At 40.5% G+C, this 26,987-nt stretch overlaps 1 protein-coding gene across 10 annotated transcripts in view; it reads right to left on the reverse strand.

Moving 5' to 3' along the window:
* The window catches only part of FHOD3 (formin homology 2 domain containing 3), a 397,395-nt gene that overhangs the window by 183,427 nt on the left and 186,981 nt on the right, over positions 1 to 26,987 (reverse strand). For all 10 annotated transcript variants that reach the window (XM_030011913.2, XM_030011904.2, XM_030011902.2 and 7 more), the window contains exon 5: positions 19,794 to 19,899. In XM_030011913.2, the coding sequence (XP_029867773.1) occupies positions 19,794 to 19,899 (106 nt within the window). The remainder of the gene's footprint in view (positions 1 to 19,793; positions 19,900 to 26,987) is intronic.

Raw genomic sequence — 26,987 nt, forward strand, 5'->3', positions numbered from 1 at the left:
CTGCATCTTGCAGTAACAAATATTTGGGTTTGAGTGTGTTTGTGCACATATTTTTGCTTATAAATATACATCATGTATACAGATGCCTATCTACAGATAAACATATCAAACTAAGTATCTACATTTACACATCCCTCGCAAAATTCAAGTCTTACAGTATCATAAAAAACCATGGTCACTTCATGATAAATGCTTTCATGTGTGTATAATTAGTTTAAAAAAGGATTGCTGTTTATTTGTACAAGATCTTTCAAAGCCAAGACCTTCACAGTGGTTTCAGAATTCTATTTTTATGACAAAATGCATGCTACAAACAACAGATGACATCGCCTTGTTTAGGGTCCAAGATAATGATATATGTGGAGAGAAAAGTTTATGTTTCACACCACTTTCATCACTGATTCCTACTAGAATATCATTTCAGTGGCTGCAGAGGGAGATCCCATAAAGCTCAAAAATTTCTAAACCTACCCTTTCCCCACCAATCTAGAAATATTTTCCTCTTTTTTTCTTCCCACTTCAACAAAGTTTATAAAAGTTAAATTTTCAATCACTGTTTATGACAACTTAATGGTGTTTAGTGAGAGAACATGGTTCTGCTGCTTTCATTTTCAGAGTTTCAATGCAAGGCATCGTTATAGCCTGAATTTTGAAGAGCAAAAAGTCAATCCCACCAAAGTCACAACTAATGGTGTCACTCTTAGAAAGTCAACAAAAGAGTAACTGCCACAAGAAGTTTCTGAAGCCAGATGAAGGAACATGAAACATGTGAGCAACACCTGTGATTTCTTACTTTAAATGGGACTAAATGATGCACTTTACCACACAACTCTTGCCGTAAGCAGGAAGAACAGAGTTTGCAATGATCTCATAAGAAGCAGAAGGTATGTTATGCATAATTGAAGAGCAGGGAAACCAAAGAACAAAAGAGATACTGGAAATCTGAGAATTGCCACTGGTAATAGGTACATGCATACAGAGAGGAGAGACTCTGCAGAAGATGGTATCAATTTAGGAACATGTTTGATTCTACTGGCTAAAGTAAACATCTGATTAATGGATTAATCACTTCGGAAACAACAGTGAGCAGAAAACTGAAGTCAGGCACATCATATTGACTTTTTCTGAGTGACTTACAGAAAAGCTATAAAAAGCTATAAAGGCAATGTCAAAAGTGTAAACAATATGAGTCTACTGCTTCCTAATAAGCTGAAGTACCTTCTCATTAAGTTTTACTTTCAGGAGAGAGAATTATAGTAGCAGAGCTATACAGGCAACCTAATTTACCTAAATTATGGCAGTCTTTGTTAGTACAGCAGAAAACAGATTTCCTGCTGAAGAGGGACAGGCCTTGTCTTTGGACAATTTCCAGCAGTTATTAGCTTACAGCCACTTCTCCCCCTCCCCCTGACCTTCACACGTATCGAGGAAGCAGGTTCTTCCATTGAAAGTCACAGCCAGGGTCCCAAATTATCGTTTCCTTTCCACGAGACAGAAGCTTCACTGATTAAGGACACAAATTAACTGGAACACCAGAAGAGGCAGTCATTACACGAAACCTCACCAAAGTACCTGCAAATAATTTTCACTGACAGCACTGACAAAAAAGGGCACTGTCACACCTTCACAGGCCTGGTAAGGATGCCCCGGTGTTTCGAGGTCAAGACTATAACGAAAAATCCCAGTCTACCTTAATTTCAGAAAACAACTTTGCAAAGACCAGCCCTTTTCTTCTTGTTGGTTTTACTAATGAAAGGGACAATCTAGTTAATTAAGGCTGATTTGCACTTAAGTACTCCAGATGCCACTTGGATCTGTTGTTAATCTCCCAACATGAGATATCAATTGATGGCTGCTTGTTGCAGTCTACGTGACTTATTAGCGCTCAGTGCCGGAAAGCAGGATTTCATGTTATATGACCTGTCTCACTGGAAGTAGGAGGTCTGTCTGGCAGAACAGAGGGTAACATGAATACAGCACTAATAAACACAATTTTCATTTCAAGGTAATTTAGTTTGGGGCTTTTGTTTTTAAGTGCAATACAAAAGTCTGAAGTAGAGAGTCAGATGCCATTTTTAGGTCACCTCTTGCTCAAGGGAAAAAAAGATTGCTAGAGTAAGAGCTTTATTTTGAGAACTAAAATACAGTCATTCTGACAACAGAGAACACCAGCCATACACACAACCTTGAAGAAATATTCCACAACTCTCCAGCCAGCACTAGCTGCACCATGCTGCAAAACAAAACCACACTGCAATAAGGCAGAAACCAACGGACCCTCCACGGTAATAGGGATTCCCACGAGACAGCAAAACCTCTGATTTTTAGGAGGCAAACCGAGCACAGGTGGAACCTGTCTGAAGGGGCGGGATGGGTTAGGCATGGTAATCAGGACGGCAGGAAGGGAATTTTGCCTTCTTTCCCAGCCAACATCTGTAATGCATTAGAGAGCTTCATTCTCCTTGTATTTTGCACCTCAAACACCTGAGTAAAACTGGATTCAAAGAAAGGGTGTCAATTCTCCTTTATCTTCAGCAATGAGATTCCATTCAAATTCAAATACCATTACTCCTGAATAAATTACACAGAAAAGAGTTAAATGGCAAATAAAATGGATCCTCACTTGTAATCTGTGTCTCAACTTTTGGACTGTTACATTTTAGTCTGATACAGCAAAGCAATCTGGTAACAACCTTGATCCTGCTTCATATATGAGTACTTAGAAAAAGGTATATAAATTCCTGTGGATATCCGCCCCACCCTCTGACACACTCTAATACAAATATTATGCCTATTATGCATTATGCCATTATTTTGAAAGCATTTGCAGGTTCTTTGGCATGCTTTAGAGGAATTCCACACTTCATTCTCAGCACTTGTCTCTTTAGGTATCAGCTGGCTTTAGGTACCTAAGTGACTATCTGGCTAGTCTCCTAAAGTAAATGAATAAAAACTGGGCTTTGCTCTGCGGGGCTCTCTTGAGAAGCCTGTCTCTATCAATCACCCAGTGGCCCTAGGGAAATTAGCTTCTCCGTTTAGCTAAGTTAGGTGTATAATGTTGAATAGCATGAACACTTCATCTCTACTTCTCTTTTCCAAAGAAGAGAAGAAAAATATTAGGCATTCTCCTACCTTCCCTTTCTCTACCCAGTGTTTAATAAAACCAGTGGCATCTTCTGAGAAATAAGAAACGAAGTGATAGTGCATACACCCACAGTATGAGCACTTTCCTAAGGCAGCAGACTAGTAGAGGAGTCAGCCAGCCACAGCTTGTTGCTTCCCTGTGCTAAAAAAGCCAGGCTGGTTCAGACCGTTGCAACGGAATGAGGAGACATGGCTGAAAGGATGGTAGTTACTACTGGAGAAGTGTTCGGGCAGTAGCAACCAACTGCTGCTTCCCCGCATCTCTTTGGGAGCAGCAGCAAACAGAGCTCTCCAGGTCACTTCCCAGCTCTCTCCAACTCAGCCCTTCCCATCTGTGCCACTGCTGCCTCCTCCTCCTCCTCCTCCTCCGGCAGCAGAAAGGGCCCCAGTGCTTCTGCCCTCAAGCAGCATAATGCAATTCCAATCACAACAGGGAGAAGCCTGAAGTCTTCTCCATGTGTGTTCAAGAAAACACTGTGAATGTATCATTTTGCCCACAAACTTAAAAAAAAAAAATTAAAACGGTAAATGTAATAGCACAAGATTTTACAGGTGGTACAACTGAAACAGCTGGGGTCAAAACTGCCTTGCTTAAGATCAACCCACAGGCCAGTAACAGCAAGAAGAAAACAAACTTGTTTCAGTCCAGGCACTGGAACAAGAATTTCACTTGCACTTTGAAAAAGCCGATGCCGTCACTGGAAGATGATGGCCCTCTCCTGCTCGAGGGAGCTGCTTACCCTTGTGCTGCGGTAGTTTGTACATGACCATAAATAACTGGATCAAGAACGGAAAGAAGACCAAATGACTCACCAAAAATGGGCAACCAGTGAATTTAACCCAGACGAGCTCCACGTTCCAGACCAACGGAGTGGGTGGTGTGGGATATGGGAACAAACAGCAATAGGGCAGGAGGACAGGGAGGGACTGGCATTTTGTTCTGCTTTTTTGGAACAGGTAAGTAATGCTTTCCCTAACTTCTTCCAGCTAGAGTAGAGGCAGCAGAACCTATCTTTTCACTGACAGACATACATAACAGCCTACACTATTGCAAAGTGGGGCCAAAGGAAAGCTTAACGCCTGTTACAGTGGGAATATTGCTTTGTAAAAGCAAAGCTGTCTTTACAATTTTGATTTGCTAGGTCTTATCTGCCGGCAGTAATGGTGGTGTAAAGAAGACGTGAATCATCAGGGAGAAGAAATAAAAAAATTGAAATTTTCTTTTCTTTGACTGAAAGCTCTCTGAATTTCATTTGACTGGAAAAATAAGACAAAAAAGAAATAATTTTCGAAAATGTAGCATGCAATGTTCTTCATTAGCAGCAAGAACAACATAGATTTAAAATTCTTTTGAGTTATTAGAGCATATAAAAAAGCCCTCAAATGCAATGTGGTTCTTGCTGGGAATGCAACAGTTGGGGGAAGAGTAGAAATGCCAAAAAAAAAAAAAAAAAAAAAAAAAAAATCACTGTATTTAGAGAAACCACAGTCCTATGTATTCTATCTGAAGTATATAGTAAGACATCTACTGGCATTTCATGATGTACAGTAATGTGTTTGTGGTTCTCACAGGATAATCCAGCAATCAGATGTTTTGATCTTAAGACTTTTTTTTTAAGTTACAAATAAACATGAAAGAACATTATTGAAAAATAAGCTCTTCAGCTAAAGCAGCACTGTGTTACCCTGATTATTTTTAATGAACTTTTCCAAAGATTTCAGAGCATTTACGTAAAAAAAGCTCTTGTGTTTCAAGGGAATGATCATGGTGCCTTTGAAATGAAAAATGGCCAGTAAACGTCAATACAACCATGTAGGAAAAATAAAGATTTCTTTTTCAATATCAACATAATTTTCAGGATTACTATGTTTTTGTTTGCTTGAACATTACAAGTGACAGGCAAATAACTATGAAAGAGATTCCTACGTTTTTTATTATTTAAGAGTTCTGGACCCAATTTGTGCATTTCACACACATGTCAAGAGTTAAATCCTATTCATGTCAGTAGGATAAACAAAAACGCAACCAAGCCCATCGGTCTTAACCCAGTTTGAAATAAAACTTCGCAAATTTCTGCTGGTAAGAACTATCCTGGTTTACGACATTTAAAGACAGAACTATGCCCGCTCGGTCATCATGCACACACATCATGCCTGTATGAAGCAGGAGCAGCAGCAGCTATTTCAAGGGACGTGCGGATTCAGAAGGAACGTTATTTCCAGCACCATCACCCGATAAGGAGCAGGTCCTGTAACTCCACAGCAATCTGTTTATGTTTTAGCTACAACCTCAGGTCTGGAGTGATGTCATTAGCTGAGAATCTCCTCCAAGCTTCTTGGTCTTTTGACTGCAGAGTAAAACTTAAAAATATTCTACCTCTTATATGCAGAAATCAGTCTGCAAATGTAAAGAATCCAGTAAGTTTTATTTCTAATAACTCAATGTTATTTAAGCTTGGTCTTACAACTTCAGAGCATTGGTGTTTGCCATGCTCTCCCTCAGTTTTGCAGGCAAAAAACAGCTGCTGAGAACACATGAGGAATCAATGTATTCCTGACATCTGGCCAATGCACTGACATATAGATAAGAAAGTTTAAAAAGTAACTTTAGTTATAGAATTCAAACTGTAAACTGACTTATTCCAGTAAATGCAAAATAACATGACATGGGAGCGAAGGGAAAACCAGCCACCTAAGTTTCCTGGGAACTTACCTTCACCCTAATTCATACTTATTTAAACATAATTCAAAGGCCAATATCATCATCGTCATGCCCCTCCATAGGCTTGGGGAGAATTAACATTTCCAGGCACCGTGCCAGAGCCCATGTACTGATGACAGTGCTGAAGCTGTGCTCGAGAACGGAGCATTCCCCCTGGATCCACTATGACTTGGTGCGCGGCTCTTCACTACGCCATGCACAAAGGACAGAGCAGCCAAAACACTCCTCTGATTCCCTGCCAATTACAAGTGCAGAACGGGGGGAGAACCCATAAATCAAGGACAGAACATGTGTTGCCTTATTCATACTGACCACATATCAAGAAATTACAGATTCTTGAGAGTAACCATCAGTTCTTCTTCAAGCACCTTCAGCATGGGCAGCATTGTGCAGTTCAATCATAAAGGCGTGTTCTCTCTTGCTCAAGGAGTCTAACTAACTACCTGAGACGAGGTAACTGGAATTAGGTGAGACGAATCCTGCCCTGTAATCCAGCCAAAAGGGATTATTTCAAATGACACTTACTACCTATTTAACTGTCCTTATATACTCCAAAGGACTGATTTAAAGGCAAGATTCCAACAGACATTTCTGATAAACGTTTACTTCTCAATCAGGTCTTGCTCTGCTAATTCACGATGAAGGGGTTATACAAGAACTCAACATTAGAACGCTGCTTTAAATTAAAAAGATTTTTAGGTCAGTTCTTTGTACATAAAACCCAAACAATTACACTCTGACTGTAACTGGTTTAATAGTCATGCCATCAAATCACATTACTACAGCAGAAGACCAGAATAAAGCAACACAAATCATTTCATACTTCTAGCCAATAAAGCACTAGTTTCCTATGTATTTTCAGTATTTAAAAAGAGCCATCAGCGTCATGAAACTAAAATTGGAGGCTCACTACATATTGGACAGGTATTGTTGCTTGTTACTAAAATTGCCTGACAGTTCCCATGAAAACACTCCTGGGTTTAGTTGTCCATGATTTCCTCAAGTTTTGAATTTGGACTGAAACTTTCTCTCAGTGGTGTTTGAAACACAACACTTTCTTTTTTCATGGAAAATTTCTAACACTTGTTATATTTGGGGTGGGTTTGTGGAAGGAAGAAGGAGGAAGAGAACATCTCACTGGAATTAAAAATACTGTTGACAATATTTCTGTAAATTGGAGTATTTTTTGATTTTTGAGCTCTTTGGAAAACTCAGAAAAATTATAATGTCATGTCAGTGAAAAAGCTCACACAGACCATATTAAAATGTGTCCAAACTTTGTGTAGTTTTAAGTTTTTGAAATAACCTTTGTTTGACACTTACAATAGTCTCTACTGAACATAAGCTCTTTGATTTTTGATTTTTGAGCTCTTTGGAAAACTCAGAAAAATTATAATGTCATGTCAGTGAAAAAGCTCATACAGACCATATTAAAATGTGTCCAAACTTTGTGTAGTTTTAAGTTTTTGAAATAACCTTTGTTTGACACTTACAATAGTCTCTACTGAACATAAGCAATGAGCCGAAACCTCTGAATACTCCATCCTTGGAGCTCAAAAGATCCCCATAATGCTCCCAGCTGCTGCCCACCAAGGAAGGGCATGGCACTCAAAGTAAGAGCAGGCAGCTTGTGAGAGTTTTTTGGTTTGGTTCTAAAGGAACTATCTTGTTACTTAGATGGTGGAGAGGAGAATTCTGATCTGAACACCGAAGGAAACAAAATTTAAACCCAGAGAGATTCAACGAAATGAAAGAGTTAAGGGAGGAACTCTGACAGAAAGCCTGATGAGCGTCTGAGAGCTATGAAAAGAGATGAAGTGACTGGGATAAATGAGGGAAATAATGGGAAAGACTAAAAGCTATTTGGCTGGAGGGAACATAGGGATTAGGACTGATGTGAACGATGTTGAGGAAAGAAATGGACAAGAGATAAGAGACCAAAGCTGTGACTACATACTTGATAGCAGTACTGCAACACTCTCCCTTATTTGTCTCGGGTCAAACTCAGGGTTTTGCTGGCAAGGGAGTTTGTGTCCCACCACTGAGCACCAGAGTGGGTAATTCAAGAGTACTAAAATAAATAAATAAATAAATAAAAATAAAAAAAAAAAACCCAAAGCAACAGCAAAATATCCACCTTTTTCTCCCCACCCAAAAAGATCTACCTTTTCATACCCATTTTTCAGATGAATATATTCCTCTGTCAAGTTTATTACACCATCACACAAACACAGCTGTGGTGCCAGAACCCAGGACAGAGTGCAGAGGTGGGAAGGGGTGATGGGAAGAAAAAGTGTTTAAGCCAGCTTAAACTGGTAAAGAAATTCATGTAAATAAGTTTATGAATATTGATGAATGGATCGATGACATAAATAAACTGATACACTGATGTAGGTTAAAGGAAGTTGACGTGGGAAGGGGAAAATGTATAGACAGATCAGAGAAAGAAAACTAGGATGGGCTGGGCAAGAGTCTAAATGGGAAAAGAATCCCTAAGAGTGAAGATTAAAAAGGCATAAACAGAAAGTACCATATTAAGTTTGAAAAGCCAGCCCAAGGACAAGCCCCAAAACAGCACTTAGGCTTACTGAATCTTTCTGAATTCAGAATATGTCTGTTTCCAAGTGCCTCATTTCCTTATCTGCAACATAAAGATAATGCTGCCCTTTCAGCTCTGGGATAACATTTAGTGACAAACCACAGAAAAATCCATGAGGAAAACAAACATTTTGTTTGCATAGCACGAAATAAATCCCAAAGCCTTGGGAAGCACTGATGATAAGAGGAGCTATTGAAAAGGTGTTCATTAAGTGCACAGGTGCAATGGTGCTCACTAGCCGAAGCAGAGCAGCTGTGGAAAAAGCGGTACTGCTGTGCGATCAAAGACGGGATCAGCTTCCACACAAAGGGGGCATGCATGTCTGCAGGGTAAAATCATACAGGTACTTCTTAATTTTCAAGAGTTTTATTTATCAACCTTAACAGTATTCTTAGTGCATTTGTCCCTAATCATCTTTGAGAACAAAAGGAACCTTTATCAAAAGCACATATAAAAGATTATTCTTAGCAGCCGATATATCTGGTTAATAAATACTACAATCAATGTTTCCATCATCGAAATTAACCTAAACGCTAAAAGCAAGCTTATGGTGACCCCCTACTGAATCTGGGGAAGTTGGAAACCACGTCCCAGAGTTGCTGCCTTAAAAGCAAAACTTTGGCCCACCACAGCGCCTGGGTGAGAAAACCATGCCCGCTCCCCGGGACGGCTCTCTGCACGCAGCGGCAGGCTACCGAGATTCGGAGCACGTAGGGTGAAACTCTGCAGTAGGGACCCTTGTTACTCCAGATACTTGAAGCTCATCAGGAGTAAGTGCTGTGCAATCCCACTGTACGCAAAGCCAATTTGGGGCATAACTTTAAAAATAACAGAGCTCTTTTGGAAGCAGGGATTTGGAGTACAAAACTATGAAGTCGGGGCATGGCAGGGCAGGAACAGAGACAGGAGAGACAGGGATGGAGGAAGATTTTTAGATTACTGAGCAAGTTCAGCATGCATACATTGCCCCACTCCTATAACTTACTCATTCCTTTTTGGAAACACCAATCTGTGGGACTAAAACATTCCAGTCTTGGCCTTAAGTCCACAGCCCTGTGGAACTCCCTGCTCCCGTACGCTCTGAATACCCCCTCCCATTTTTCTTTAATCACTTCTGTCATCTCCAGGAGTGTCGGGGGGGGGACGACACACGGACACCCAAAGTACTTATAAGGTTGGAAGAGGGAAGAATATTTGCTTTCTTGCTGTCAACAGATTAAAAGAGGAAAAGGAAAAAATTACTTATTTTGCACGCCACCTACATCTGTAAACTCTCTTCACTAAAATTTCTGGGAAGAAACTTTGAACAAAGTAATAAATTATTGAGAAACCCATCCTAAACAACAGAGGTACTGTATTTTTAGCAGCTAGTGCAAGCCAGCGCTCCTGTATCGCTCAGGGGCAGGAGTTGGGCACAGTCTCCTCTCCTGGCTTGACAGCACAGGCTTTAGCTTCAGGAATTTAAATGGAAAAAACTAGAAATGCCTCACACACTGAAAATGGGAAAAACTCGCTGCACGGAAATATGGTGAGAAAGAAATCATGTTACAATTAATAAATCCATAGTTTATCCATGCCACTTTTTGTAAAACTTGGAGGAACGCGATGAAACTGTGCTTCCCCCCGCTAGCAAACATTAATATTCCCATATGCTCACTAAGATTATCCCTCACTATCATCAGCCTACGAATATTGTACAGTTTTTCTTAGACACATATGTATGAACACAGCATTTATGTTAGGTTAATAATTAATACTATGCTAATACATGCAAGTCCTATGGCTTAGCTTTTAAATTCTTGAATCCTCTATGGTTTTTAATATTTTGATGCAGTAGCAATCAGAGGCTTAAACCAGGTCATTGCCTCATGGTAATGAAAGTATTTTAGAGTTTACAGTCCACTGCTCCCATTTTCTGACAGCACCTATGAGAACACGATCGATAGAAATGCATACGCATGCACGTTAGCAAAAAATCCAGACAGTCAGGGCTAAAATGCAACTTAAAATAATTCCAACATATCTGCATATGGAAATCAGCTCTGAAGAATCTCATTTTTGACACGTCCTAATGTCACACAATAATCACCTTCATGGAATAACAGTCAGCACTTTCTAATTATCCTACATGTTTGACCCTGCCTCCCCCCCTCCTTCTTTGAAGTCCTTAATTTTCCCTGCTTCTGTATCAGGATAGAGCACTCTGTGTGGCACCCTAGCAATCACCATCACAAATAGCTGTGGAAGCATCTAATCTTGAAATAGGAATAATTTCCCACTCTATTTCCCAATCGTATTTTACCATGTTTTACGTGCATATATTCAAGTAATTCATAGTAAAATTGCCAGCAGCGGCGTAGTTCGTGCAAGCGTTCATGTCTGTGCTGGCTTATGAATGTCTTTATTTTATGCACATTTTCTCCTTCTCTAATGAATCAGGTTTTGGATACTTTCAGGCTACAAGACTGCTATAAAAAGGCAGAAATACTCTGTAAAATGCTCCTACCAGTTGGAATCGGTACATTGTTTTCAAGGCATGTTCATGAAGTTTGAGTAGTTAAATCATATAACTTCCACAATGGCTTTAAAGGCCCCTGGGACTACTTCCCAAGTACTTATTCTTTGCTTAGTAGTTAAGGATGTGCATTTTTCATGGTTCAGTTCCTCATTTTACATGGGGTCTGCATAGCCCGAGGTGTCACATTTCATGGGAATTTCACAAAGCATAAAAAAAAAAAATTACACAAAACGTGAAGATTCATTTTCATGGAGACAGAAAGCAACCCAAAGCCTCCCAGCCTCTGTCAGCTTTAAAAACAAGGGAAATCCATAATTTTCTGGTGGTGTTATTGCTGAATTCCATGTAGACTATGAGAACCCCACATCCTACTCGTGAGCAGTCCCAACATGAAAGGCCATTTCATATAACGCACAGAGCAAGAACAGCTCAGTTTATTTGTAGATGTGTAAATTACTATAGGGTGGTTAAACTTTTGAACTCAAATTTGCTTCAGTGCCAATTCCCATCCCAGACTGGGAGGACTTGTACTGTACGCTGTGTGTGAGGACCATCCGGCTCTGCTTCCAGATGGGTCACGGATCAGAATCACATCCAGGAAGAAGGGAGGGAGGAGGAGGAGGGAGGAGGAGGAGGAGGAGGAAGGAGAGGGCAGTGCTTGCTCCACAAACTAAGGGAATGCTTAAGGGTGTGTTCGGTAGGAAACTCGGTGTAATGCATGCATAGATCAAGTCTAATAAACATAATATTAAAATACGCAGATGAGAAATGGAGAAAGGAAATGCTAAAAGCAGAGAGAGGAAAGCAAAGAGGATGTTCTCCCTCTTTTTAAACTGCATGGTTGCCACGGTCAAGCTCTCCCAACTACCCTTGTACAAGTGAACAAACACATTTAGTCTTGAAGAGATATTTGCAGAAGTGAAAGAGGATTCAGCTACCGAGCCAAGGAGGTTTAGAGTTTATATTCTTAATCATGGACATAGTTTAACGTGCCCTTTTTTCTGGTACAACAAAGAGCATTGGAATCTCATTATTTCTAATGAATCAGGATGCCAACTCCATTTGTATTTTTTCATTCCATGACTTTTCAGGACACAAAAAGAGGCACATCTTGAGGTTTCTGCACACATGTAGCAGGAAGAGGTACTGAGTCATCAGATATAGGTCTGATTTTTCTGGGACTGTTACTTTTGATACGAACTACAACAAATGGCACCTACAAAGCTCACTGATGGAAAGCTGGCAGCATAGCCTATTTCACAAAGGGAGATAGCATGGCTGCATCATAGTGATGCCGTACCTAACCTCAGCAGTGCTGCTCATTAACGGCCCTTATTAGCACAGATACGCTAATTTGCTACTAATTTGCTAACACAGCTGTGGTTTATTTGGTTTGGTGGGTTTTGTTTGGGGGTTTTTTGGTGGTGGTGGTGGTGGGGGGAACTTAGGTTGTATCTCCACGTGGAGCTGCCCCATACTATGTAGGCATAACAGCTTCCAGGCGGAGTTGCCATCAGTTGGTACGGTTTCGTGGCACTCGGTCTGATGTCCAGCATAAAATGAATGATGTGAATGTTCAAATCCCCGCAGGACAAGTGTCCAACTCTGATATGCTTTCTGAAGGACTCGGCAGAAAGATCAAAGAACTGAACTTACAGGGAGACTGAGCCAGCAAGTCCCTCTCAGATGCAACACTCCTAAGTAATCAAGTTTTAGGCACTTGATTTCTCTTTAAAGCACAGACCGTTACTACAGATACTTTGAGATCAGCTAAGAAGTTTACCTAACTTTTAAGGACTGCACATAAGAAGTCAACTTGAATACGCAGAGATGGGTGCAAGAACTTCACAGTCACATACAGATAGATACCTGCACACTGAAGGTTAAGAGAAGAAAGTCAGGAAAGTTTTCGTACTTGGCTTCAGGAAAAGAAAGAAATACAAAGGTAAGCCTAATTGTGCACTGTCTGCTCCTATTTACTTGGGGCTGGGATACTTTTCTACACCTGGAAAACTTTAAACAGTTCTCCAGTTCACACTGAAACAGGAATAATGCAAAGGTATGCATGATACAGAGCATTAACTCCATTTTCACTACTAAACTTACATTACTACCATCTGTTTTACTGCTGCGGTACCAACCCAGCAAGACACGTCCATTTAGGATACAGACAAGGTCTCTCACAGACCTTGTTTCTAGTCTTTTGATATTTACACAAATACAGTGCTTCACGTACATTTACTGCAAAAGAATATGCTTCCCCATCCTCAATGCTTTGTAATGCTTAACCTTTAATGGAAAAGGCCAAAGCCACATAATCTATCAGGGTGAGGGAGGAAAATCCAAGAGCACTGGAAGTATTTGCGTCCTTGTAATAACGAAGGGTCTTTCTGATAAAAACAGCTAGCCGATTCCTGGAAAAGGATCATCTCCCCGTTACAGAGAGCACACTTATAAACCCCAAGCGTTCCTAGTAGTAGTTGGCTCGATGCAGAAATGCCACGGGCTCGCTGATAACTTCACGTCTGGCTTTCAGAACGAAAAAGGTTATCAGCAGCAGCTTCCACTGCCTGCTTGCAAAACCTCACCCTCACCTTCAACTTCCTCTAGCTCCTCGACATCTTCGGGCACGCAGCGTCCCGGCGACAGACAGTAACCAGATGGTCTCTCACCATCCAGCACTGAGTCGCTTCAGGAATTTAATCTGATTTCCCAGAACACGCAGCACAGCCCTTTGTTCTAAAGTTGGCACGCAGGTGGGATCGCGTGCCTCTGGCTTTATAAATAGGCCTAACTGTCGGTGGCTTTGGTACACGTCTGTGATTGAGCTGTTCGCCTCTTGCTTTAGAAAACCCGACCCCCTGCCTGGGCGTTCACCAGCGACTCTGACCGACTCGCGTTCGCCCACCCCGTCAGAGATCAGCGACTCCTAATTCCAACAGCAAAATCACTTTCTGCTTTACAACCAGTAGCTCTTACAGCGATTTCTTTCCATTTTTTGTTGTTGTCAGCTACCCTATACTGATTAACTAAAAGCACATGTAAAGTACAGATTTAGAATTACCGTGCTGCAGTAGGAAGCAGAGGATACTAAAAGGGTAATTACCCAGATACGGCTACATCCTCTCCCTCCATCTATCCCTCTGCAAAGGTTGACTCCCATTTACCGAGTAGAAAAGTGAGGAATCAAACGATTCCCCCACCCTCATGCCCCAGTGTGGAATTGGAAATTTCAGGCTCCTCAATTCCCACTCCTGTACTCTGGGAAGTTGCTGCTTCTCTTGGGAACTTCGCTGTCACTGGCAGTTCGCAACTGTGCAAATTGCAGACATCGGGCTTGAAGGGAATGGTTTTAATGAATCCCTACATAATTTAAACATTTAGCAAAGATCAGAATGTGCCTCAGAGTTATTTTTCACATATTTCAGTGTTTTGAGATACTAAATTCCTTCTTATTTATATTTTAGGACTCACATAGCGCTTTTCTGGTAAAAGTCCCCCAATAAAATTACTTAAAAGTCCTGAAAGGCCTTGCAAAACAAGGAGAGAAAATAAAGTAAGAGCACCATTATATACTCATTCTATCTGCACAAAGATAAAATTATGCTTGTACAAATGCAATTCCAAAACAAACCACATTGAATATTTATAAGAAAAAAATGTAGGGCGTAAGAATAAAGCTGCTGGTCTATCAGACTGAAGATGCTGTGACTTTGTGTATGAACCTATGAGCCTTTAATCATCTGTATAGATATGTCATCATCCCTCAGAGTACGTCAGATCCCTCACCCAGGGCCATCACCTTCATCTTCTGTGCTTGCACCAGTAGACATCTGTAGAGACCAACAGAACTTTATCACTTTATCAGAAGTCCAGTGGGCCTGTGATAGGAAAACCCACAACTGGTTCTCCTGCAACCTAGTCTTCTGCCCAGATTATTGAACTAAGTATAGATTATTGAAGTTTTGACTATATTGTCCCTGGAGGTATTTAAAAGACATGTAGATGTGGCACTTAGGGACATGGTTTAGTGGTGGACTTGGTAGTGTGAGGTTAATGGTTAGGTTAAGGGTCTTTTCCAATTGAAATTATTCCATGATTCTACATATCTTGAATTTTAGATTATAATAATGGGTTGGGGTTTGAGGGGAGAGGGGTTAACTTAAAGCACAAATATTGCCTTAAATCATAACCCTTAGGCTTCCTCAAGCACTTGTTTCCCTGTAGTTTTTCTTCTTCTTCTTCTTCTTAAAAAAAAAACAACCAAAAAAAACCCACCACCACCAAAAAAAACCAAAAACACAACGCAAAAACCCAACAAACCCCACTAAAAATCCAAACCTGCCAAATGAAATTAAAACCATCTCTCATCTAGACTTTAAACCCAAATTCTTACTCCGCATATAAGCACACAGCTCTCACTAAATCAGAGAGCTGCATTGAAAAGCTGAATCGGATTCAGACATGGTCTAGCATGAGCACAGACTGATGTCCCATTTTTTCCTCAGCCTCAGTTCTTTGAAATCTTGCACAGTGGCAAGGTCAAGGCCTCTTTCTGCTTGGACTGCGCTTGTGCTTTCAGACCACAAGAACAAACTCTAGCTTTCACCTAATTATGGACACCTCTAAATACTGATTTGATTTGAATCCATAAGCAGGCAATTAGGGATCCAAGTACACAAATATACTCTGCAAAAGAGGATGGATGACCTTTTGACAACCTCCTCACTGGATGAGAGGGACAGACAGGACAGGATCCCATCAGGCAGAGCTTCTCACATCATGACATCAGCAGACTCATCCCTGAACCCTCATACCTCACTTATTCGGTATATTTTTAAAACAATTAAGCCTTGGTCTACACAAGCTGCTTTGCTTTCTCACCTTCCCAACAGCAGTGGCTAAATTAACAGAAACCATTAAGACTACCATAATTCCACCAATTATTTAATTAGTCTGTGCTCAGCCATGGCATTTCATGGCTTTCTCATTCTGTGCAAGGAACAGAAGATCTCAAAATTATATCCAAAGCATCTTCAAAATTACAATAAAATGTATATTAATCCTCCTCAGTTGTGGACATCTTCATCTACCTTTCACCCATCTCCATTTATTTTTTAGTATTTAGGCAACACCCACCATACTGCAATCTTGTAACTGGGACAGAAACTTTTAACTTCATTGCTGTGAGTGAAGTACGGATTATTGTCACCAGAGGAGGAAAAAAAGGAAGCGGGGGGGAGGGAAAGAGGAAAGCAAGTCTGTTTCGGGGGGGGGGGGGGGGGGCAAAATCGCCCAAAACACAGAGTTTCTTTAGATGTCAATAACAATTAAAAGCAATATCGAAAAATAAATGTAGGCTGAAGAACTAGTAAGTAAGGAGGAACAAAAGCTGTTTTCTAAACCAGTCTTTCAACAGAGCAACTCTCGAGAGAAGCCCTGGGTACTGTTGCTCTAGGGCCATTTACCAACTATACACTGACAAAAGGGAACACTTTGGGAAAGGTACTGTCAAACAATCCTAGTTCAGGGGACTCGAGCAGAAATCGTCACTCCTCAGCACTTGACAATGAACTGTCTGGATTTCTCAGTATTGTATGTAAAAGCCACATTTATCTTCTCTTCACTTACCCATTAAAGTAACTAAAACTTTCGTGACTCATATTTAGTCATTTTTTTGGCAGCTCAGTCTGGCTTGAACCAAGTCAAAACCACTAAGCAGAAATTCACAACCAGGAAACATTAGAGCGAAACGACGCAGACCTTTGGAAAAAGGAAAGCGATGTCCTCAAGAAATTACTTGTACCTGGGAACTCATTGAACCACCTACAACCCTTACGTATACATATATTTCCAACCTATTCTCCCTCCTAGGTCCAAAGCTATTTCTTGAAGAGTGCAGGCAAACAAGTTCACGGGAAACACTTGGAAATCGCTCAGTCAAGACGATGGGGAGCCCCGCACGCGGAGGAGGCAGCGCTGTGCCTAAGGCTGCCATTGACTGTCACAAGCCCTGTAAACTGGGTTAGGATCGCAAGAGGAAAACAGTGAATTACACCAAAGGCGCAGGAGAAATGCAGCCAGAATACGGAACTAAGGAGGAACGCCATCCCTTTATGATTCAGGTTAAATGCAGTGAAAATAAGGAGGATATACTCCACTCCAAAAGGATCTGCAGAAGAGGGACACCACAGCAGTAAGGCACAAAAATTCTAGACAAAGACAACTTTTTTTTTTTTTTTAAATCTCTGTAACCAAACACTGAGTTTAAAGCTTATGGGACACCTCAGTGCTAGCTATGATGTATCTTCAGTAAAGTTTATTCACCTATTCACCAGTACTCCGGGTTTAGTAAAATGCAGCACTGCAGTAATACACGTGACTGTCACCAAAAAATCCAACCAATCACTGTGGTCTTCCAAAAATAATATACCAGAACAGTCTTACATGACGTATTTAATGTTTCTTTTCAGCACCCTCCTCAATGTATTTGGATAAGATTGTCTGGCTACACTGTACTTCCAAACCTATCTTTATCTCATTGCAAATGCAGACCTATTCAGAAAGTACACGCTGGCTCCTGGAACTGCAAACCAGCTGACATAATCTTGGAGTTGTAACAAGCTTTGAACTTCCTGAAAGACAATCAAGACCAATCTAGTTTCTGAAATAAAACCCACATCACACAGAAAAAAATCATATTACTGTAAGAGATACTAGGATACACTACCCACAGAGAAACTTCAGCTTCGCGCACCAGCAAAATAGGGGAAAAAAAGACCTGATTGCAGAAGGTACAATGCAAATCCCTAAAAGCATATTCTTAAAATAAGGTTTTTAGCTTTACAGCGTACTTCTACATGGTTAGTTTTTGTTGGTTTGTTTGTTTGTTTTATATTTATTTTGAACAAGCTGTGATCACTTGTTAATAACAATTAACAATTAATAACAACTAACAAATAACAATTAAGAGGAGTTTGCAGTTTCCTTAGTGTGATGCCGTGGACACTGGCACTTAGGCTCTGCTTTATCATTCATTTAATTCAGTGGAAAATATCTAACTTCAGACCATGGACACCAAGCTCTTGAGAGCTAGAGAAGCCACAAGAAGAAAGAGACCGCTGTGATCTCCCTGAATTCTGGATGCATTAGGGCATATCCTAGTAAAAAAAAAAAAAAAAAAAAAAAAAAAACCCACAACGGAAAAAGCAATGTGGAAGGGAGTTTCAATTCTTCTCAATCCACACCTGGATGATGTCAGATGAGATCTCAGTAAGGTGAAGGTACATGCAATACAGTGATGAGAACACTCAGATGTGACTGATTTCTCTGGTATCAGCAGATCATTCTATCACCTGTGAGGCTCAGCACCCTGGCCCTTATTTGACATTGGAGCAGAAGAGCTGCAGGGCTAGCCAGTGTTTGGATTATTAGGCCACTTACACTTTACACTGCTCAAGTAGTGTAAACACCTATCAGGCTTCCTTGTTTTGAATTTTCAATATTTGGCTGCAAAACCCACCTGAAGGGGCAAAGACATCATCCAGCCACACTAGGTCAACACCAAGCTGCTAAAGGAGTAAGCCCCTAGACTGAAGGCCAGACTGTCCTATACAACACCTTTATTTTGCTTCCAGTCTGAATTTTCTGAGAGCATCTGTGGCCAGTTTTCTCCCAGAAATTTCTTCTTTCAGCTGTAAAGAAAGTTTTTTCTTTCACACGTTCCTGTGTCCATGTCTAGTTTCATTGTGGTTAATAGTCTTTTACTTTTGAGTACACACAAGCTACTATTCAAGTACATTTGTATCACTGCACAACTACTGACACAGAACGTAATTTCTGTGGTACCGGTTTGGTTTCTTTTATACCCCCAAAAGCTGGTACTTGTGCAGTCTAATCTTCAAGTTTTCGCATGAAGCCACACTTACTATTTGCATCCTTGCTCTCTATAACTTAGCATTTCTGGTTCTTTGAAAATCCTTCTCCTTATTTTTGTATTTGTTTTACTCCTCAAATTTGCAGTTTGAGTTTTGGCAGCTAAATACATCGAATTGACATTTTTAAAGACAGCTATATACGTCAGTCTAAGAAAATTCAAATGAGCAATCCACCACAACTATGCATTCATTAGCGCTCTCTATTTACTGTGAGATCATCCGGCAGCAAAAATCCCTTGGTGTGACTGTTCTCCCCTTGCTCACAACCCCTCGAAATACTGAGGGAACTCTCCAAATTTGCAGCCTGGGTTTTGTGGTTAGATGAAAATCGCATGCATTCATTTGGGCCACAATACAGTAAATCAGGTTTCTAATCCAGTAACACACCTTTTCCGCATCAGTCTCCAAACCCTACCTTTGCCATTATCTTCTAAGTGCAAAGAACAGAATGTAAACCTCTGATTACCTGTTTAACTCCAAAATATCAGTTTCCAGGCAACTGACCTTAAGATATGACTGTCTCACTGTTTATTCCATAGCTACTAATCACACTGCAAGAAGTTATTTTGCTCTGTGCCTTTGACATCTACAATTATCCGGTGAAAGCTTTAGAATGCCTCTTCTTTCTTAGAATTACAGATTTTCAGTACAATCTACAAGAAAGCTGGACAATGGAGAGACTACCAATATTTGAATTTTCCAATTTATCCTGCTCAGCAGTGAGTATTAATTCCCCCTTAATCTTCCTGCATAACATGCAAGAATCAGGACCAAACTGAGAAACGTGTTCCAAGACACTTAACACAGCAAGTTGCGGCAGACCTCTGAGAGCTTCAGAGCGATAAAAACAACCTTTGGATGCATTTCCCTTACCTCTCAGGATGTAGTTCTGATAATTCTGGTCGGCCTCTGCTCCCACTTTGATTAAGCAAGTCAGACCTTCAGCAACAACAAACTCATGAACCAAGTCCTTGTCATCCTGCCACAAGAGAAAGGAAAAGCTGCATTAGAATTTTGAAAGACAAAGAAACAGGCTAAGTCATAATGTAAAACCAAATGCATGCCTGCAACGTTGACTTTATGTTTCAGATAATGTAAGCAAGTTGATATGAAAGTTGTTATATAGAAGACCAGAAGCAGAATTCTGTATTTTAAAATCAGAATTAAATACATCAGTGCAAAGCAAGAAAACCCAAGCTTTTACCTTTAAGTCAACTACGGAAGATTAAAATCAGTAAAATATGACTTCTGATTTTTTCATTAAAGGCTGGCAGACATTCTCCCCGATACTATAATCTCATCATATCACATAAACAGACATCCTTAAAGCCTTAAATTGTCAGGATCAACAAGAGAAGGCCATCTCTATGCCTTAGCACAATTCTAGTTTCAGTATTTTAAGTGCATACAGCAAAACTTTAAAACTGGTGTTCATTGCAACATAACTTAAGTTAATATATTCATTAACTTAACATACTATTAATTCATTATATTTAGAATGGGGAAGTACACTGTTGAATATAAGAACACGAGTAGATAATATTCCCACAGTGTGATGGAAAACACAGCAAATATAAGACAAAATACTCCGTACTATTTCATGGGAGTTTATACTTGTTAAAGTGACTCACTTTTTTTCAACCACCAGTGCCTTCCCCAGTGCAGCAGAGTGACCCCATCTCACAGGTCTATGTGAGACCAGGGAGAGGAGGGCTTTGCTGTGCCCTACGTCCATAACACTGTGCCAAGGGACTCCAGAGCACCGTACCGAAAGCTTGCCTTCTCTTCCCGCAGAAGGCTCACGGAGACAAAGAGGAGGCTACTAAAACCTTGAACAAACAGCGCTTAATGAATTAGCCACACGAATTAGGCACAAAACCAATTTAAAATACCGATGGAAAAGAACTACTCTCTGGACAACCATAGTTGCCAAGTCCCTTCTTTTGAGTATTTTTAATACAAGTTTTCATACACAACAGTGTATTAGATAGAAATTTCAGCTTCCCCGTAACGCAGCCCTGAGAAGCCAAGATCCAGACAGTAGATAGTTTTGTTGAGAGTGATTTCTGAATTCACTGCAAACACTTAGAAAACTGCCAAGGGAAATAAAATAATCAAGCCCCTTTTAGTGTGACAATTCATTTACTGCAAATTTCTTTCAGCCTGACAGTTTATTTCTTATGAATTTCCTTCTTTGACCAGAGCTAAGTTATACGATCCTTAAAGGCTGACCAAATAGGATATTTAAAATTGTAAGGTGATCTAGCAATTCATGAGAAATTTAGAAATTATGAGAAATCGGTAGCATACTGCAGAATCAAGAAAGCTGTGGGGAAAACATCCTCCAAAACAGTTTTTCCACAAATCTGATGACAAATAGATGGATCTTATATTGGACAACACCATTGTCTAATTTAAGAGAAACAAGATATATAACAATATAAACAATTATTTTTTCAGATGGTGATGGCGTCCTAGCTCAGAGCACATTTCCTTATTCTTTAAATACCTTTTGTCGATATTTGAGTAGACATTTTGGTTTTGCATCAAGTGTGTTTGCATCATCCTTGAGTTGAGGGGAAAAAAAATAAATCTATTCTGGATTGACTCACAGTCAAATAAGTAAGACTGGAAAAACAGGACAAAGGAGGAATAACTGTGGTCTGAGGATTCTGGTGTTTGTTAATAGACCTAACATGCCTGTTTGGGAAAAATAAAAGGCATTGAGATGATAAAAAAACCCAAAAAAACCCCAAAAAACCAAAACTGTCCCTATGCTAGAGAAGTTAACAGTAGTTCAGCTTCAGAGACCTTCAGGTCAAACCCAAAAACAAAGTAAAATTTTTAACAGCACATAGCCATTAAGGACTGTTGACATTCAGTGGAAGATAAAAACTGAAATACTCATCATACCTTTAATATGTTCCCCATAATCTTAAATAGTGAATGCATATTAGAGTATCACCTGGGGAAAAATTAGCATTTAATTCTCAAACTACCTCATGCTAAAGATCTGTTTTATGTTGGTGACTTTTTTTTTTTTTTTTCCTTAAACAAGGACCTTCCCCAAGCAAATTGTGAGATCTGCCTTCTGGAACTTTTTCAAAGCAGCCGAAGGAGTAAACCACTACATAGAGCATAGAGTCATCCTCGACTGAAAGGAGATATATTGCAGGGGAACAGCAGAGGAAATGAAGGGGATGAGGGACTCTAACCAGACTGCTTTTGGAAAGCACTGAATAAACAAATCAAACCTGAACTAAAAAAAGGCTTTTAAGGTACTTCTCCTTTCCCAAATAAAAGGGAAAAAGAAGGTGTAATGAAGCAGAGTACAAACACATCATGCTCTAGACATAAATCTGAACTCAGTACATTATCTATCCCATCATGTATATAAGATGAGAGGAAAGCAGCAAACATCTGGAATGTGCAGCGAAAGATGAAAGGCATCCAAGCCCATACGTTCTACATTGAAAGGAGAATGTTTACATCAACTTTGGTCTAGGATAATCTTTTCAGACCCATTAACTCACTGACTTGCCAAGTTAGGTGACCTCAAGAGTAAAGGCTACTCTCTAGCAGCGGTAAGAGGTTCAGTTTTCCAGGAAGAGCGCATTCGTTGTACGGAATATATGGTGCGTGTGTGACAATGATATGTACAAGTAGCTGCCGCATGTGTGTGATAACAGTTAAAAGGAGGCAGGGAAAGGTTGTCATTTGCTATGGAAATGGACTCCTCTGCTAATATCACAAAGATTTATGACCCCTTAATCAGCAGGCATTAAGGCACTGATGAGAAAAGCAGCAAAACACAGGCAAAGCTCTTCAACCATAAAGACTGTGCAGGGACACAAAGGCTGGCTACTTAAAGTCTTTATGAAAAGATACCGTTGGCCTCATCAGATAACTATATTTTACACATTCATTCACAGACTTGGAATAGATCATGTCTCTTCTTTTCTTTAGGCATCTCAGAGGAAGAAAAAACAAGATAATGTACGTCGCTTTGAAATAGAGCTCTATTTTTGTGCAATGTATAATGAGAAAGACATTAAACATATTCAAACCAGTGAGTTTAAAGCTTATGTAGTTGACAAAATGCACAAATCATACTTTCACCTCTGTAACTCAGCCTAGCTATTAAAAAGACCCCACAAACCCTGTGATCAAGCAGTCTATACAGTATGGTCATGTGCCAATAGCAGAACAAGAAGCGTAGGCGGGATTCCATTCTTCCCTACCCGTTCTCCTGTCTCTGTACCATTTGATATATTCTCTAATGCAGTTTTGCAGGGTCTTATCTGAAGGTGAAGACTGAAGACTTTTTTTTTTTTCCACAAGGAATCACACTTTGCAAGAATGCCTATTATCTGACGTGCAGCTTCCACGTGCAAAGATAAATTGTATACATACTGTTAAAGAGAAATCTTTCTGAAGCCTGCGATTTCTGTGGGCCATATGTTTGAAAACTTTTACCCAGAGCATAATGATTTTTATGCCACAAGAAAGTTGCTTCACTTCATAATAAGAATCAAGGTTTTGGAACGCAGTTTCTCAAGGGGAATTTTTTTTTTTCTTTTCAAGCTAACAAGTACTGCTGAAAGCTCCATGCCAAGTATTTGAGGAAACTGGATTAGTAACTGAATATTCACATTTGGATATGCACATACATATTTCTCTCTTACGTGGCTAACAGCTGTGCAGAGTACTGTCTTTCCAAGGAATCATAATGAGATGCTTGACTATGAGATCTCCACCAAGGAGAACCTCATTTTTATGGTTTTTTCCTTTCCTTTCATAAGCTATCCCATTGTTTCTGGTTGCTTGAGCATTCCCACATTTAATGCTACGCTGTACAATTCTCTCCTGTTTCTGTTACAACTTCCTATTCAACTTTCTATTACAAAGTTAAATATTGCACATTTTATAACATTCATTTCTTTAAATAAGTAACCCTGGGGTTCCCCAGCCTGTGCTCTCCACACGACATGTTATTGAGTGAGCCAGCAATCACATTCTGTACCCACCAAACTTTCCAAAATGTGAAAGTTGCAATAATCCAGCCTAGAAGTGAGAGCAGCACAGGCAGCCGGGGTACCAGCCATAGCCACGAGAATCTGCTTGCTAAGCTCTGCCTACAGGCTTACATGAGGGGCTTGTACTCACGCTGAGCTCCAGCGGTTTGACGCACTTCACCCTCTGTCTGAGGAAGAGCTTCTCTCTGCTCTGTCACTCTACAACATCCTTATTAACAGAGATTTAAACTCTGATTCTCAGGCCAGCTCTGATTTTGTCTGTAGACCAAAAAATGGTAACTTCACAGAGATATACTGCATTCACATTTTAATGTTGTGATAATTCACCTAGGCAAAAGACAAGATGAATATTGCCAATTCACTGTGCAATGTAGGATAAGAGGAGAAATGTAAACCTACCGGATTCAAAGTGGAGGAGCATCCTCCTCTGCTGCCTGAAATCTGGCAAGATTGCCAGCATACCAATAGAGTCCTACAGGCAGAAAGGGCACGGCTCATTTGGACACTGCCTGCCTCCTGAAGTAAAAATCACTACTTTTTAGGAGGGGGAGCTAGGAAAATTTTCACTCACTGCTATGTTCATCTATGAAATACTATGCTGGGAAAGTGCTCTGTCCTGACTCCACATTGCTACATCAGAGCAAGGTCTCCTTGGAAACCCCTCTTCCTCAGATTCCCCTGCCAGGAGAACATGCTGCACAGCAAGGAGGCAGAACTAAAACAGAAACCCCAGACGATGATGGTCAATGTGAAAAAATAAAATAACAAGGAAAAATACACAGATCACTAAAATGCCGGTGCACTCGCAGGAAGTCCCCCAAAAATAAAAATTATGGCCACTCTCTTTAGAAGTGAAAGGACATTTTTTCAACCTTTTTTTTTTTTTTTTTTTTTTTAAATCTCCTGCAAAGTCAAAATAGGATCACAAAGTTCAGCTGGTTTTAGGAGGATTAAGGTTTAGAGATTAAGCTTCATTCATTTGGGGATGTAAATTAGCGGCAGAGGGACAGCAGCTGACTGGTGAGGAAAGGGAGGAAGGAGGATGCAGGTCAAAGAGCAAAGCACGCGCAACTGCAGGCTTTTGCTGACATAAATCTCAAATGACAATACATCTGGCGCTCCACCACAAGAAAGTAAAATGCAGGACTATTGCCCAATATACTTGAAAAGTCTCCTCTGTTACTAAGCGAATAAAGGCAGAATGATAAAATCCAGGTTTCTGTTAGCAACAGTATCAACGATGGGTAGGTCCTTATTCCACCCTTCCTACTCCTAATAGTGCAAGGATAATAGAAATCTTCTGATCTTCTTTCCCAAGCGGTCCTCTGGCTCTGGCAAACCCTCATGTATACAAAAAAAACCAAAACCCAAACCCATAGTTCGCTCCTAACCTGACTGCCCTGGGCAGCAGTAGCAATGCAGCAACGCAGGGCTATGACCAGAACGCATTCCCATTACGTGAGAGCTTTCGTGTCCACAGGTTCCCCAGATAATTTCAAATGCTTATATGATGCTCTGCCCCAGGTGCAATGGAAAATCAACAGCCAGTTCCTCTCAGTCTTCCTTTCAGCTGCCTAGCTCTGCAGCCCCAGCGTCTACATTAGAAATATAGCACAGTAGTCTCCAAAAGAATATTTTTAACTGTTGCTACCTGCCTTCACTATGCATCACCATCTGCTAAAGTTACCAGCAAAATAATTACTCCCATTGACAAGACTACAATGATGTAGTAATAAGAGTTATGATCTGCTCTATTAGAAACAGAAATCCCAGACCATTTCTGGAGTCCAGCTTTTTTACTGGCTAAGCAACAGGTTGCATTTTATAGATCAAGATTGGCTTGCAATGTTTGCAGTTAGAAAAGCTCATTTTGGCTTGAAAACTGAGTAAACATAGTCAGGAAGTGATTGAAGGAGCACGGACCGCCAGGACATAATTTATAGTTACTTTCCCACACTTTAAACTATAGTTCTGCTCTTTGGATTCCAAAATTATTGATATAATTAAAATGCTAGATTGCCAATCCAGAAGTGCCTGATACTATCTAGTTCAATTGTCACTGTATATTTCAGTCAATTTTAAGAGCCAAGTCATCTATTGCAGACAAATCTGGAAAGAAATCATCCCCCAAACATACATGCACACACATATATATACACATACATACAAAAACTTAAGTCCTGCGAGTCCCCCAAGACTGTACTGCCATTTCGACCTAAATTATTTAAGCAGCTACAAAATAATTCTATGTATGGACAGGATGAGTCGGTGCCTAAGCAGGAAAGTCTTGTATTAAACCATGAAACCTCTGCTCTACTTTGAGTCAGGACACTACTTTTAGAAGATGAACCAAACACAGCTCTCAGGGGTAGCAGGAGGAGAGTCGTCTGCTGGCACCAAGAGCCCATCTCTCTAAGACAAGTATTTTCACTCCCTGATACTTGGCAACTCAGAAACTACCCCAAGATAAGGATGCTAGGCAAGTTCAGTTGCTGTCTTCCTTCCCCCCGGCTCCCACCAGCACACCTTGAAGAAGAACTCCTTGAGAACAAGGGTGCCCTGGACTGGTATGTCCCCAAACTGCAGTCAGCTCCTAGAGGTAACCGAGGCGGTGGCAGAAGTGTTTTAGGGGCGAACAGTTTGATGGGGACCAAGCAGCCAGCTTGTCCCTCAATGGAAGCTCCTTCCCCTTGGTATCTCTGCTGATTGCAAACGCACTTCAGCCGTTCCACTGCCCTCACCGGCTGTGCCACAGCTTCCACTCCTCCGCCCTCCAAGCTTTTCCCTACGCTCCTCTGTGCTGGCTCCACACTCCTTGTTTGCTTCTCTCCTCCAGACTTTACACCTTCCCAACTCATTACACGTACGTCTGTATAGAGGCATGACCATAACGTGATATAAAGACATCGGTATTTTTATACTGTTCCTTTCTTCCTATTCTCGCATCTATTTACACAGAGCAACATTTTACAACAGCATGCACAGAAACGACTGTCCCCCTTTACTTTCAGTGGGGTAATCTATTTAAGCA

Source organism: Aquila chrysaetos, chromosome 4 (genome assembly GCF_900496995.4).
Source record: "Aquila chrysaetos chrysaetos chromosome 4, bAquChr1.4, whole genome shotgun sequence".
Classification (NCBI taxonomy): Eukaryota; Metazoa; Chordata; class Aves; order Accipitriformes; family Accipitridae; genus Aquila; species Aquila chrysaetos.